General features: G+C 36.1%; 1 protein-coding gene across 3 annotated transcripts in view; it reads right to left on the reverse strand.

The window, feature by feature from the left end:
• MALRD1 (MAM and LDL receptor class A domain containing 1) overlaps window positions 1-15,511 on the reverse strand; it is a 286,556-nt gene that overhangs the window by 86,821 nt on the left and 184,224 nt on the right. For all 3 annotated transcript variants that reach the window (XR_010387580.1, XM_064505959.1, XM_064505958.1), the window contains exons 30-31: window positions 4,153-4,281; window positions 1,661-1,816 (exon numbers count right to left, since the gene is read on the reverse strand). Coding sequence is in view for 2 of the 3 variants with exons in the window: in XM_064505959.1 (XP_064362029.1) it covers window positions 1,661-1,816; window positions 4,153-4,281 (285 nt within the window). In the remaining variant the exon portion in view is untranslated. The remainder of the gene's footprint in view (window positions 1-1,660; window positions 1,817-4,152; window positions 4,282-15,511) is intronic.

The following is a 15,511-nucleotide window of genomic DNA, read 5'->3' on the forward strand; positions in this document are numbered from 1 at the left end:
AAAACACAGCGGTAGGGATTGGGGGAAGGAGAGATAACAAAAAATTAAGTAGGGTTCTCAGAAGAGCTCATTCTAAAACATCAGTAAGGGTTAAATGACTTATAAAAATGTAAACAAACAGCCCATTCTAAGCTTTAAAAGCCGCTTGGTTTGCACTAGCTGTAGAACTTCTTTAAAGATAGAACATTGAAAATATTCCATTTCAATCTAAATTTGGGAAAAATAACTAAAAGAAGAAAATTGGCAACTACATATTATCCTCGTAAGTCAATACTGCTCCACCCCAGGGATTTTATCAAGGCAACTTGCACTGGAAAGCATCTTCTCACAGATCCAGACATGAAATAGAATGAGGACCGGGAAATCTGTTCCTCTAACTTCCTCTCTTTCGTATAAACCATTAAAAGCCAAAGTGCTGAGGCCTGACCTGCTCCGTCTTCCTTACCCATGGCACTCCACCTACATGTGCACACAATACGTAGTGCCTTTCTGTTACTACAGGGAACCTTCATGTATTTTCATTGCCAAATTCTCCTGGGAAAGATGCAATTATAGACAATATGGGCTGTTGCTAAATGTAGCTAGCAAGTTAGCATGATGTCCTAATGGCAGAAAGTCACAAATTCTTTGTTTCATGTGTGTTCAAACTGATATCAGAAAGCTGGTACCTTTTTGGAGCTGCGTATAAACACACCTACAATACAACAAGGCTTTCCAGAGATTGACTACAGCACTGTCAGGGTTATCAGATAGTCTCATTCAAGTTGCTACTGAACATAAACTACATTGTGTGCTCAGGTAAATGATGAGAAGTGGGTAGCTGAACTACTGTTATTTGTACCTCTGTTCATCCAAATGTGTGCTGCCATTCAGCAGTGCATAGACTCACTGTTACAGCATGTCTGAGAAGAGCTAATAAAAAATCTTAGTGATCCATGATTCTCACCAAATATATCCTCTTTACTGTATTAAAATTTTCATTTCTGTAGTTCTAAAAAAGTTTTTAAATAGACCTCTAATTAATAGCAGTTATGTGGACTTGCAAACAATTAGTGCATTTGTATAGTACGCTGTGCTGTTTTAAAAAGCGGTCTGTTGCTTCCCAGATGTGATGACTAATTAGTATCTTTACTTTATATTTAGCAGCTCATTGTCTAGGAAATGACTAAATAAATGCACAAGCTAGAGTAGAGTATAAAGAATGATATAATCAGGACCACTTGGAAAAAAGCAATCTATAAAATTAACACTACTGCTGAAGCAATGATTAAAAAGGTTGATAACAGGCTACTCTGCCAGGCTGTTTGCTGTCATATTTAGAAAAAACTAGTGGTTACCAGATAGCATAAATGACAAGACTCAATACATAAAAACAGTCAATACAGTTCTGCATGGCTTTTTTTGTGATATCTATCCTCTATTGTAATTTTAATATAAAGGGGTACATTTTAAATGCTTGTTGGAACTTTAAATGTTGCAATTAGCTTCATGAACTGTGCTAATTGCTCATTATCATTTGCCTTCATATACAGTAAACTCAGCTGATCACATTGAGATCTGCCATTTATCTCGGCACTAATCTACAGAATATTCTCATGTTTTTTTAGAAGTCAGTGAATATTTCGTTTTCCCAAAGCTGATGCAGCACATATTCTAATACCTGGTGTATGGTCCGCATCAGGACCTGTTTGTCCAGTGACAGTACTGTTGTTAATATTCCAGTCAAAATCATCACTAGAGTCTTGTGTTAATCCACATACAGTGGTCCATTCTTGTGATTCAAAGTTGCAGCTTCCAGGAATACTTGCATAGTAACCTGAAAATAAAGCAAGAAGTAAATTAGCATCTCAGCTCTCAAATCTAAAGGACTATAATGAACGTATCTTGCATAGTAATGGAAAGGATCCTCTTTGGCTATGTTGTTACAAATACATGCCTATGTAAGTCTTCAGGACACAGATGACTTCAATTTTGGTTATTATTCAAGGTGAATGGCCAAAAAGTTCTCAACAAACTGGCTAGTAAAACATTTTTCATGAACATATATTGGATCACTCTTGTGAGGGTTATATATGAATCTGGTTTTTATGAAGAGAGAAGAACTGGTGATTAGGATACTGGATTGAGTTCAGAAGATTGGTGATAAACTTTGTATTTCTAGATCTGTCCATGATTTTTCAAGTGACTTTGGAAAAGTAATTATACATTGTCATATCCAACCTGCTTCACATGCAGGTACTGTAAAGAATGGAATTGGAATCTCAACAGCAAGTACAATTGTCTTGTATAGTTTTAATAAGAGCAAAGAGCAAATGCATTTAGATTTTATAATGCTATTCATAATAGATTGCCTGACTTCAGAAAATTTACTCTAATATCTTAACAGTGCATTCAGAATGCAATTAATAATAAATATTTATTAACAGTATTTACAGAGCTGATGAAGTCACCTGACATATCTGCACCTGACAGGTACTTTTTATTTTGGATGCAAACAGAATCTATTTAGAAGCCATGAGAAAGGATTGTTCCATTTATCTGAAAAATTGCTTCTATTACAATAATCCAAGCACTCCTCTAGATGGTTCATCAACACTGAAGTTTGCTATTAATCAAATCTGGGTGTATTATTGACTACATTTCATGAAAATTGAAACTGCTTTTGTGGGTGTTTTTTCACCTCAGTACTTCCAATGGTTTTCTGAAAGAAAAATGGAAATTTTGCAAGATTGCCTGACTGGATGGAATGAAGCATACAATAAGTAATTTCTGTGAGTTTGTTTAAAAAAAAAAAAATCCACCAGCCTATGTGGATACAATTCATTTTATCCAGACTCTGTTGTATATCCTGCACAGAGGAATTGCTCCTGAGGGACAATGGCCTATTGATTTCTTTAGAGTTACAGTGGTATAAAACTATAATAGAATGTGAATCAGCTTGGACCTCAAACTGAGAGAAAAGGAGAAAACTGTGGACAAATGTGGCCCTAACCAAGTGAGCACCTGTGATGGGACACGTGAGAATATGAAGGACTTCCTCTGTTGCTGTTCTCTTCTGGGATTAAGCAGGTCTTGTTGCCTTTTTCTCAAAAGACAAGGTTGAAAGAGGTTTCCACATTTAGACTGAAGCAATTATTTATATTTTGTAAAGTTCCCATGCTTCTTAAGTAAATCTTGACTTTCTGATTAAGAGGATCTACTTTATAATTATGAATGTGCTATAGGCAACATTAAGTATTGGTGCCTTTCAGTAGTGTACTTCAATAGAGTACCAGTATTGAATTGATGCATGTGATGCATTTACTTTTCTGTATATCAAAATAAATTTTGATCATATGTGCAGTATAGCAGAATGTGGCCCTGTGGCTTCAAGATTAAGAATTTAACCCAGAGACATATATGGACTGCTTTTGAATTTTGCATGTGAGTTGTAAATCCTGTTAACTTGATCCACGTTTTAAAAACTGAGCTGTGTCCTTCCATCTCAAACAGTATTAGTAAGGAATTCCTGCAGGCAAATTTTGTCTCAGTCCTCCCTGGGATTGCAAAAATATAAACAGACTGGATTTTTCAAACTGTTCTGTAACAATGTAATGGTAAGAAAATAATCCAACACACCTCTTGGTATTTGGATAGTTTTGTAGTATCAGCAAGAGCAAAGAACAATGAATATGTAGTAGTGGCACAACTAAGATCACAGAGACAGGACTAATCTGAAGGGAAAGACAGGCTTGTTTTTACACAATCCCTTTTTATAGCAGAAATGCATCTAAACACTACTGCACATTAATTTGCTTATTTTCATTCAATGTTGACAGCTCAAAATGCTTTCAACTTAGTAAATGATTTTATATTTCTTCTAAGAACTAATTTATATTGTAACCCATGGATTTTCTTCCTTAAAAAAACTTTTATTTTTCTAACCCTTGTTTTGTGTATGCTATACTTATGTGACTAAATCATTCTTAAATATTTTTGTGCAGTATATGTCTCTAAGAATCTGAAAATGTCACTTTCTGTGTTGGGGGATCAGGCAACCTGGTTGAAATTATCTTCTCATGAGCAGCTATGTGAATGCACATAAGACATGCTGCAGAATTTAAAACTATCATTTTAATTAGAGATTATATTAATACACAAAGAGATACTTACCACAGTCAGCTTCATCTGACAGGTCTTCACAGTCTGGTTTATAGTCACAGACAAACTGAGACTCTATGCAATTCTTGTTCCAACACATAAAATCAGTCAGTGCAGGGCATTCCCTCGGATTCTCTCCAACTGAAACCAACAGGACATTTAAATCAATATTGTGATTAAATCAGAGGATGCTCTTTTTTATCTGTTTAGCCATTATATACCATCACTTTAGTGATTTACTGCTTCCAACAGATGTTATTTGGTCCCACTCTTTTAATGGTGCATTACGCATGCCTAGATTACCGTGCTGGCCTGGCTCAAAACTTCGAGGGTGGGTTGTATCAGCACGACCCTTTCCCTAGTTTATTGGTTGTGCATGTGCCATAAGATAGGATCTGTGAGCTGTTAAAAGCAGACAGGCTAAAGGCTTTATTCTAGTTATAAATATATAGAGGATATCACTTGGAAAACAAGAATATTTTGAACTGTGAGAAATTATTGTAATACTTTTGTATTATAAACTTCTAAAGCCTTTATAAGACACACGACAGTTTTTTGAAAAGTTCAGAGAAACTTCTGCAGAGAATGTTTGAGCCCAGAAATTCCTCTTATGCTATTTAAGACGAGAATCTGTTTTACAACAATTTTTGACCACCTCTGAAAGTGTGAAAACAGTGACCAAAAGTGAAAGTTACTTTTTAACCTACGTATGCAGCAGGGAGATCCAGCCACCTCTGAACTTTCAGACTGTAAAGAAACATAGACATATGACATCATTTGGAGCTGTTCAGTGCACTGGGTGTGTAACTCCAGTTAGCACTAGTTGGACCAGTTCTGATAGCCCCAAACGCAACATTTAAAATGTACCCCCCATAACCTAAGACTGTTTTTCAGCCTAGAGCTCCAAGCAGTGCATTGAGACAGTTAGGGGAATGCATTTTGACTCTGTTCATTCTAATGTGTTTCATGCTTCCTTCAAACATGGCTAAAATGGGACATATCACTAAACACAGTCTGGGCAGAGCACTAGCAGTAATGCCTTGATATTTACCTTTGCAGAGGCCAATATTTCCAGCGGGAGGTGTTACTGATGTGAAGGTATTAATTTATTCAAATAGAGGTAATGAACTTTACAGACTGAGGACCTATATTCCCATTGAAGTAAAAATAGGAAAGGAAAACTAAATTTCTGTTTTAATTTAAAGGTGTACTCAAGGTAATACTAATAGCGTTAAGATGCAATTCAAATGCTTAAAATGGACAATTCAAAGAAAATAAAGCTGGTTACCTGCAACACCTCACTTGAGCTTTCAGTTTATAAATATGTACTTTCCTGAGCACTGAAATAAATAAAATCAAGCTTCAAATGGACATCGGTCTTGTTTTTTTTCTTAAACTGAATTTTACACTGTCAATCTGATCTCACATTTTAGTAGATGACAGGGAATCCACACACAACAATATTGCCATGAAGGCCTTAATCACAGGAAAAGCTTCAGCTGCTGCTCACAGAGATTCCACATGGCAGAGAGCCTTTAACAGAGGGGTAGATTCTTGCTGCAAAACTTGACTGAAGCATCTGTGATGGTCAAGGCAGTTCTCACACCTCCCTCCAAAATGATGTAATAAAAGTTGGTTGAAAATACTACTAAAAATTCACTAAAATGGCTTATCTTAAATTCTGGAAAATGATGTACTGGAAAATTAAGAGACTGCTTTAAGTTACTCAGTAACTTAAAAAATGACAGAAATGATTTAACAGCTGCATTATTTAATGTAAGGTTGTGGGGTTGGAAGACTATACAGATATGTTATAAATCGAAAGACCATCAGGCTCTGATTTTAACTTTTATGTTTTGAACATTTAAATAATTAATAATACTAATGACATATTCCCAGGAAAGGAACTGATTCCAGAAAAGAAGGATAAGGAAGCAATAGCTATAAAATGTTCATATGGACACAAAGCCTTCTGGAAATTGTTGTTGGCTTGGTCAAAAACAACTTCCCTTAGAAAGAACAGACATTCTTCCTCTTCCACCAAAAAGTGATGCTGGAGCAGCTAATTAGACTACATAATTACATGGATCTTAAGGAAGCAATGGGTGAAAGGGAGATAGCTTAACAGTCTGGCCTTTGTATGAATGTTTAATCTTTCCCCAATGTATTTTCCCAAATCGAAGAATATCTTTAGTTTCCCAGTTGCATGGTTTCCACCAGCAATTTTGCTGGAACCTGTGTGTATGTGGTCTGGAACTTGCTATGTGTTTTACCCCTGACATGACAAATCTCAGAAATCCACCTTCTGGTTACTCTTGTCTCCATCCTCAGAGACATTCAAATTTCAATTGTACCCAAGCAACCTGATCTAGCTTTGAAGCTGGCTCTTCCTTCAGCAGGGTTTGGACCAAGTGATGACCAGAAGTCCTGTCCAAACTAGATTATTCCATGATTCAACAGAAGAATATAGGTTTTAAAACAGAAAAACATCATGAGGAGTTTTGTAGCTAACAATAAAAACTGAGCATTAGACCAGCATGTAAATAAATTAATTAACAAGAAACATTTGAGCAATTAAACTGTTGATTTTCTCCTGGGTCAAAGTTGACAGGCCACAGCACATATCCTTTTAAACCACCTTTTTTTCTCCTACAGTAAATCCTGAGGGATTAGATTCTCATACATGAAACAATCACAACAATTATTATGGCATAGCAAAATGGTCATGGTTTATTGTACCCATTTATTTGGCTTCCGCTTGGAATTGCTGCATTTGCTGAAAACCAGGACACCACAGGAAACTCAAACACAAAGGGCATATTTTAGATGAAGGAGTGACTACTGACTGTATATTATGCAAATCCTGAAGCCAAATGAAATGGCAGTACTTGAAAAAAAAAACATACACAGGATATCATTTTTCAATTAAATGCAATTTAGATTGATACAACAAAGAGTGATATAATCTCTTAAGTAGTTTTTAAGAGACCAGTAGAACTGGCTTGGCTTGTGGGTCACTAAACCCTGCAGAAGAAGCATGTTAATGATGGTTGCCTTAAGTACTTGCATTTACGTACACTTTCATTTCTAAATGATTTGTTCTATACAATCTAATCTAATTCTCACAGTACCAGCAAAGATAAGCTTTTCACTGGTAAGAATATGCATGTGCATGTCTTTGTATACATGTAGAAAGCAAGCATGACAGACAGATGGAAAACAAATGCATACCACAAAGAAATTGTGACTCTACTCCGGATCTGTTACAAGTTATATATTTAGCTTTTCCCATCCACAATCTAAAAGGTATCTATGGAAGACTAGCCTGTATAGTACTCCCCGAGTTTATAGGCAGGACAAGATTCATTTCAAGCAGCTGATAAATACAACAGTAGTAACCCAGATACTTAGTCTTAGTTACCAGGAGAAGATTAGCTATGAAAGAATTTATGAAAATGGTCTTCTTTGGTCTTTTTTCCTTTAAGTTTTCTACTAGAGAATAAAGCAGGACCAGTGACTCTTGCTCTGACTCCATAAAGACAAGAGCTTCCTTTTACCAACTTTCTGTAAGATGAAAAGATTCCTGTGACATCCATTACACCTAAAATCATGGAAAGAACCAGTCAGGCCACATATCAGTGCTGTAAGCTGCACATCTCAGTTGGCTGAAACAAAATGGATAATTGCAAAAAAACACTGAGCAATTAGGTGGTGAACAAGGGGTTCTTTTGAACCGAAAGATACCAGTAAGTTTTGTAGTTTGAGTGCTAGATTGACACAGTGAATGTTCTCCTGTTTAAAATATTTATCACAAAAGAATTGAGTGGTAACACAATTCAGACAAAAAGAAGGGATGCTCTTGCTCCTTTGTATAATAACACTTAGACTGCCTGTGTTGTCAGAGGTTATTTTTGGCCAGTGTAGTATGTGTGTGAAAGATGCGGAGTGAATCCCCAAGTTAATATGATTGCCTAAGACTGCAGAGAACCAGACTTGATGACTCAGTCTCTTTCAGTTCTCTACTACTATATGTCCTTGAGCTGTTTTAAGAGTAACACGTAACTCAAGTACAACTAGGTACTTTGAGCTGCTGTTTGCTACGTTTCTCATTTTCTCTGCTCATTCCAAGAGGAATGCGTACACTAAATCAATAGTACAACCAGTACAACTACACCATGTCAACGGTATGAAATGAAGCTCATAATATACATTCTCTTTTTAGAAATTAAGGCCTTTTCTGGGTACACGTTTTCAAATAGCAACTGAAATTTCATTTCTTTCCAGTATTTGTTGTTTAAATTGCATTGTACAGTGAGAATATGAACTTATATCACTTCTTTCTCCTCTGAAATGCCTGAAACATATGAATAATCAAACTTAAAAATAAAATTAAAGAAGCTTCATTCAAGTATTACTTTAGTGAAAGTAACTTTACTCTCCAAATTTCATCCTTTGCTGAAAATTAAATTGTATGAATTACAATTTCATAGAAAAGTTTCATTAGAACTGGAACTCAATTATACTCAGTACCCTGAAGTTCAGAATTTATGAAGCACAGTTTGCACCAAAACCGTGCTTCATAACAGCATAATATGAAAAGTTTGCACTTTTCATTTGCTCACCCCAATTGTTCACTATCTTTTTCTACATGACTTTCTATAGAATATTAAAACTCTCTTAGCATATTCATCAATAATGTTTCTGTCAAAGGAGATCTTTTGCAGTCAAAACTAGATGAAAAGTTCCTACTGATGCAAGCTAGAAATCATTGCAAACAAGGTCCTTTCATAGTTCAAAACTATAGGAAATTCTACTCACTGTATGTGTTATGCAGAAGGCCGGCTCTGCATTGACTCTGGCATAAACAGCAGATTTTACACATTATGTTGACTCTTAGCACAGAATTCATCTGTAGATACAAAAGTCTGCTAATGGGCTTCCTAAACATGTTCAAAGCAAGTAAGAATTTGGTGGCTAAGGCCACCAAATAAACGAGAAGAATCAAAAATGCAACCACGGTTCTGGAAATGCACAGCTGGTTCTGCTTCAAGCAAAACAAGAGTTTACAAATTCTCCTCAACACTAAGCTGTTATATCATGAAATATAAACTCACATGCAAACAAGAAGGGAGGGTTTTATATTTGATAAGGAGTGAAAGACTGGCCTCAGGGTGCATCAGCGGAACAAGGAGCTCATGCTCACAATATACCGATGTATGAAGCTGCCTTACTTTGCCTGTTAACTCTGATGAGACACTAGGGAGAAGCACTGAGAACTGAGCAGTGAGTGAGGGGCCAGTATTCCGGGTTTTACCCCTTTGAAGCCTGCAAGTGGTAAAAGCCAAGAAGAGGAGACAAAGCAAAAAATGGTGGTTCTGCAGAAAAAGCTACTTCCTTACAATTATGAACATGTTCAGCTGCAAAGAGTAATGCCTTCTGACACTGTTTTACAGGTGGTCTTTGCCTCTTGGTCCTTTTCCCTTCCCTTCCTCCCTCCCATCCTGACTCCAGTGCAGAGTCAGATCACAGCTCAGATCACAGCCCAGAAAATTCAGCCGAATAGATGAATTTGAGAGCTTTATCTAATGCAATATCTAATGCAGTATCTAAACCAATATTTATCCTACAAAATTACTGTCAAGACATTGTTTCACTGTGATGAAAAAAAAAAGGTTACCACTCAATCACAGCACTACCTCATCTTACCACAGGAGATTTCTTATAAGCATCTCATATGAATATTCTTTCCTTATACACACAGACCTGTCCCAATGTGGTCCACAGGGGTTGTGATGGACCCAGTGGAATAGACCACACAGATGCAAGTCAAGAATAGCTGCAACAAGGAAGCACTTCCTCAGCTGAGTGCTCTCCCTCATTCCACAGACCTGTCATTAGATGACAGTACTGAACTGAGAAGCATGATGGGTTACAGAAGACTGACTGTTTTCTACAGTATATTTGTATTGGAAGGGTGCTTAACTTCTACAGTAATGTAAGATTAAAAACAAACAACCTCAGCCAGATCCAGTCCTGTATATTTTGCTAGCCATGAACAGTCTTCTCTTTTGGCCCATTCAAGGACTCTACTATCAGGTATGTAGAACTAGCAATAAGTGAATTGAACTTTAAAATGATGAGATTTTGATTTTACGCTGAAAAGCTGCTTTTGAAGCCACATAATACCAAACCAAAGTGTCTCTGAAGGTCAGCAACTTGGCTTCAGAAGATTCACATGAGATAAACAGAAAGTGAAAAAAACCACCAGGCTCTCTCCATGCTGAAAGGCAGGTGAAAACTAAAACTCATTTCTCAGTCTCAAAATCTGTGTCTAATGACCTCAAGTGCTTTCCTAATAAGAATCTGAGAGTCAAAAAATGAAGGAAAGGTGGCCACAAAATCTTGTAGCCCAGCTGCTGTGCATTTTGTACATATTCTTAGTCAGAAAAAGGGAACAATCCTGGAGTATTATAGCTGTGTAAGTGACTTCTGGACAGCACAATAGGAAGTAGCAAATACTGACTGATCTTCAAGCTGGTGCTGTAGTTCTCTCTTTCCTTTCTTTTTCACCCTCTTAAAGAAGGTTATCAAATTCATTCCCTGAAGCCAAGTTATATTTTCTTCTTCAGTAAAAATGAATTTGTGTTTTTTAATACATTTCTAGAAAATCTTCATATGCAATGCTATTTAAGCAATTGCCTTTTATGTAACATGATTTGTACAATAATTGCTGTAGAATATGTACGATTTTTTTACAAATGTGATTTTACTGGATACTATACACAGTGTTTATAATCTATTGCTCAAAGGAAAAAACAAGTCTAAAGGAAAGAAGAGTCTCTCAAGAAACTACTTTAGCTATTTTATTTTTTGCTTTCATTACCTATTTATCAGATAGCTGAAAATTTTATTTCTGTGGAAGAATGGGATCTTAATAGGTGCAACATTGAATTCACAGGCTGGAAAGCGAGATGCCAAGCAGGCTTTCTCATTCATTACATTCTGGGCTACTGCAGGAATTTAGATCTTCCCCCAGCATAACTGTGATATCCCGAGCAGGCTAAATTTGCCCATACTTCCTCCACATCCCTCTTGAGCACACCACCTTCCCTACCAAGTCACTTGTACCTGTGGCATGGCCACTGGAAGGCCAGTATGCTTGTCTTCCACACTTCCAGAATGAAGATTTATTTCTTTCCTAGAACCATATTTCTGTGTCATCTTTACCCTCTGCCAAGCATAATGGAGATCAGGGTTCTGTAAGATTTTCACTCAAAAAGGATAAACACATTCATGTTAACATATATTGAGGAAACACACATTAAGTTGAAGCTACCAAAAATTACTAGGCTTCTCAAAATGAGTTCTCCGCTACAATGAAGAAGATTCAATGGATGCCAACAACTAGCTGGATTTTTATCAATTGACACCCCACCATGAAATCAAAGATCAAATGCCTTCTAAAGGCAAAATCCAAACATTAGGGTAGCAAATAAGAATTTTACCATTAATTTCAGCAGGTTTATATTGAAGTTTTAGCCAGATAATGCAACTCCAGTGACCCATATCAGAATATCCTGACATTGACATACTTATAAAAACAGATGAAAAACATCAAAAAACATTAAAATATTCTGAAGGGAGGAAAAAAAGAAAGAGAATGATCACAAATCAGACAGCTGGACATACATTATGACTGAATACAAATATATATTTTGTGTGACTAAATTAGCTCCAGCAACTTTCTCTTCCTGAATTTCCTCACCTCTCAGTTCAGGACCACATTTGTGCTGAATATTTCTGTTATAAAAGTTTGAACTTTTCTGAAGTTTCTGAGCAGAAGGAAATAAATTCTCTACTAGACGTAAAGCTTTGCTTGATACATAGCTGAGAATTCAAAGCAAGTGGTAGCTTATTTTAAAAATAAAAAAGTTGGACTAAGCACCGAAACACCAGGATGCTTTAGCTGCTTTCTCTCTGATCTGCGAAGCTTGGATAGAATTCTAATGAGAGGAGATTTCTCCTCCGAGACTTTCAAAGCTTCTTGTTTATGGGAGCATGGAAGCAAAGTTGTTCAAAGGATTGCAGTACCTTCACCTATGGTCTACACTATAAGCAGTCGGAGAGGAGGAATACAAATATATTAGAGTAGCTGGAAAGAAAAAGATTACCACCAGGCAAAGCAAGCTTTATTATATTTTTAAGAAAATTTCTGTTCAGCTCAACTGTTAAAACGATTTCCTATTACTAGGAATACAGTGGTATTTTTTTGCTTTCTTTTAAAAAACTGAATATATTTTTAATACCACTTCAGGTATGACTAAATGTGTGTCCCATTTCCCTTAAACAACAGATATAAAGCTTGTGAAGTCTGATCCCAAACAGACAACTCACAAAGACTACTGGAGCTGTAATGGTTCTTTCTTCTTCTTCGGCTTTCATAACACTAAACTGCTAGACCATGAAAAAATATATAAATCAACCAAATAATCAATTATTCTAGGAATTTCTAGTTGATTTGAATTTAGAACATTTTCTTTTATTTTCATTTATTTTTCATTGTCTGTTTTTCAGGTGGTGCTCTGTGATGCTAAAATCACCATGTATGTTGTGGCTCAGTAGAGTGTACATCCATGCTTATAGTCTGTGTTTTGTATCTGGAGTACAACATTCCTTTTCTTTAAAATTACAACTGTACAAAGTCCAGACTACTGGCAACAGTATGTCTGAGGAGCTGCATGCTTGATTCATTATTATATGACAGTGAACCATCAACTGGCAGAGCAAATCAATAACGATTAAACTGCTTTTTAAGGTGACTAGGAATGATATGAGACCACAAATTATTTCTGACAGGATTTTTTAGAAGATGTTATCACAGCAAAGATGTTGAAAGTCTCAGAAATAAAATTATCAGGAGAGATTATTCTGCAGAATAGTCATTTATTTTGGCTTTCTATTACGGTAAAATTGGGAACTTTTTTTAAGCCTGCAAATTATCCAGTGCATGGTCAAAGTCAAATATCTAAAAACATAAGAGATGACCACTCTAAACTCCACTCAGATCACAAACTGATCTTGCACTAAAGTTGTAAAAAGAGTTACTGTACATGAAGGTTGAAAGGCTGAAATTAAAAAGATAAGATTTTTTTAAACTCAATTAGTAAAAAAAGGGGGGAGGAGTTTTGGAATTTATCAAACTTTTCTTTTAATATTAAGAACAGTCTTTCTCTGGCTGTGACATGACTTCACTATTATTTTTCAGTTTTCTATAAAAACTACAATATAAAAAGATATCAGTTTTGGAACTTAAATTATTTTTGCTATCAAAACATAACTTTACCTTTTAGAACAAACTGATAAGATTCTCTGTAATACCCTCTTTGTTTCCGTCTCTGACAATATTTTCAAGGTCTCTCCCATTTCCGATAAATCCACAGATGTTTCTTGGCCTTAACTTCCATAGAAATCAGTGAGAGTTGAGGGAAATAAACCTTGCAGGATAGGGCCCCAGAAGCTCAGGTCATAAGAAATAAAGTTATCTGTAACTGACATCTGTCTACTGACATAAAAGCCTTTAACTGATTAACTTTTAAAGGGAAATAAAGTGAAAAGATTCTTCTTCGTCTGTTCAACATACTTGTACAACATGACCAATATAAATCACAGTAATGGAAGTCACATGGAAAGAAACCTGCTTCGCTAATCAATCTCCATGCAGATTAGCTTGTGGCATACACAGCCAATTTCTATAATATAGTGTATGATTGCAAGCTGAAGAGAAACACATGTACAATAAGACTTCAGATTTATTAACCTCTGCTATAACCAATGGATATTACCATACTGCAAAAGGCAGTTCGCATAGCAAAAATCCTCACACAGACTGCCTCTCTCTTTTGTGTTCACTCTCTCCCCCCAAGTACATTATTTCTGCAAACACACAATTATTTTGTCATGTAGACTATAAACCAGGTCAGGAATACCACTGAGCAGCTTCTGAAAGGAGCATCTATGTGGAGGAGGCTCTCCAAAGCATCTCAGACCTCCAGAACCATTCTAAAAACCTTACCCATCTACCATACTCTGTCCATTGCGAAGTGATAAGCACCCATTTTTTTCCCATGTACTTCAAAACTTTCTCATTTCCATTCCTTCTGTTCGCCACACACTTGTTATTAAAGTCTGAATTATTTTCAATTATATTTTAGTATTTTCTGTGCATGGTCTATTCTTCTGCTTATGTAATTACTGTGGCTAGAATAACTGTATTGTTATATGATATTTTAGTTTAACCTGGCCAGTCTCAGTGAAAAATACAGATGTGGCCTCCTGTTCCCCTATGGGATCCTATCCATATGTCTAGCTCAACAATTCTGCAAGGACAAACATGGTACTTGCATTAGCCTTGTAAATCAAGCCATTTTGTTGAGAAAAAAAACCCTGACCCCTTCTGGTTTGTATGCTGCTCTTCTCCTTGGGGTTGGCAACAATAAGATTGCTTGCTGTCTTTTCGGTTTGTTACAACAGCCGCAATAAAAGCATGTACCCTGTGCTGAAAAAAACAACAATTTATACATGACATGTTTTCTCTATCCTGAATGCCCCAGGCTTGAGTCAGACGGGAAATGTTATTTTTGCGAATCTGGCAAAATATATTTCGTTTCTCTGTTCTACAAAAGTAAAGAATCAATAACAACAAGAATAAAAAGGTCAAATCAGGCTCTTTCATGTCAGCATGCCAACAGGAAGGTCAGCTTAGCAAAAGTCTCAGGAAAATTAAACAACCAGAACTCAACTTGTGGAGTAGAAGGGAAAAAAAATCATACTCAGGGCTGATGTGAAAGATATTAAAGATAAAGCAATGATTTCTCCTTGACTTTGGTTTGTGCCCTAATTACATTGTAAATACAGGAAAATGGTGTATTTTTATTTACAAACATGCATTTATATACATACAAACATTCATGTATATGTATGGTTAAAAAAAATATATCATGGGGATCTAATCCTACTGAAGAACAAAGACATAAGCTTTAGGAACAAACCAGTGAATCCATCAATTCCTGTCAAAAAGCAAAACCCATTCTAATAGGAAACATGCACCTAAACATTCATGAAAACATCACTGTGCCTAACATACATTGGTGGAGATGCCTTAAATGAACACTTACTCACTATATGAAGATTTTGCCACATTACATTTCAAAAACATCTACCACGTAAATGACAGTTCTATGAAGGATTCGCATCCAGCGTTTCCAACTTTTCTAATCCAATCCTTAAAAAAATGTGTTTATAAAGCAGCCTCTGTCCTCTTCATTTCAAATTTCAACTGTGAAGTTTAAACTTCTATGAGTAAAGGCTCCTC

This window comes from Dromaius novaehollandiae, chromosome 2 (genome assembly GCF_036370855.1).
Source record: "Dromaius novaehollandiae isolate bDroNov1 chromosome 2, bDroNov1.hap1, whole genome shotgun sequence".
Classification (NCBI taxonomy): domain Eukaryota; kingdom Metazoa; phylum Chordata; class Aves; order Casuariiformes; family Dromaiidae; genus Dromaius; species Dromaius novaehollandiae.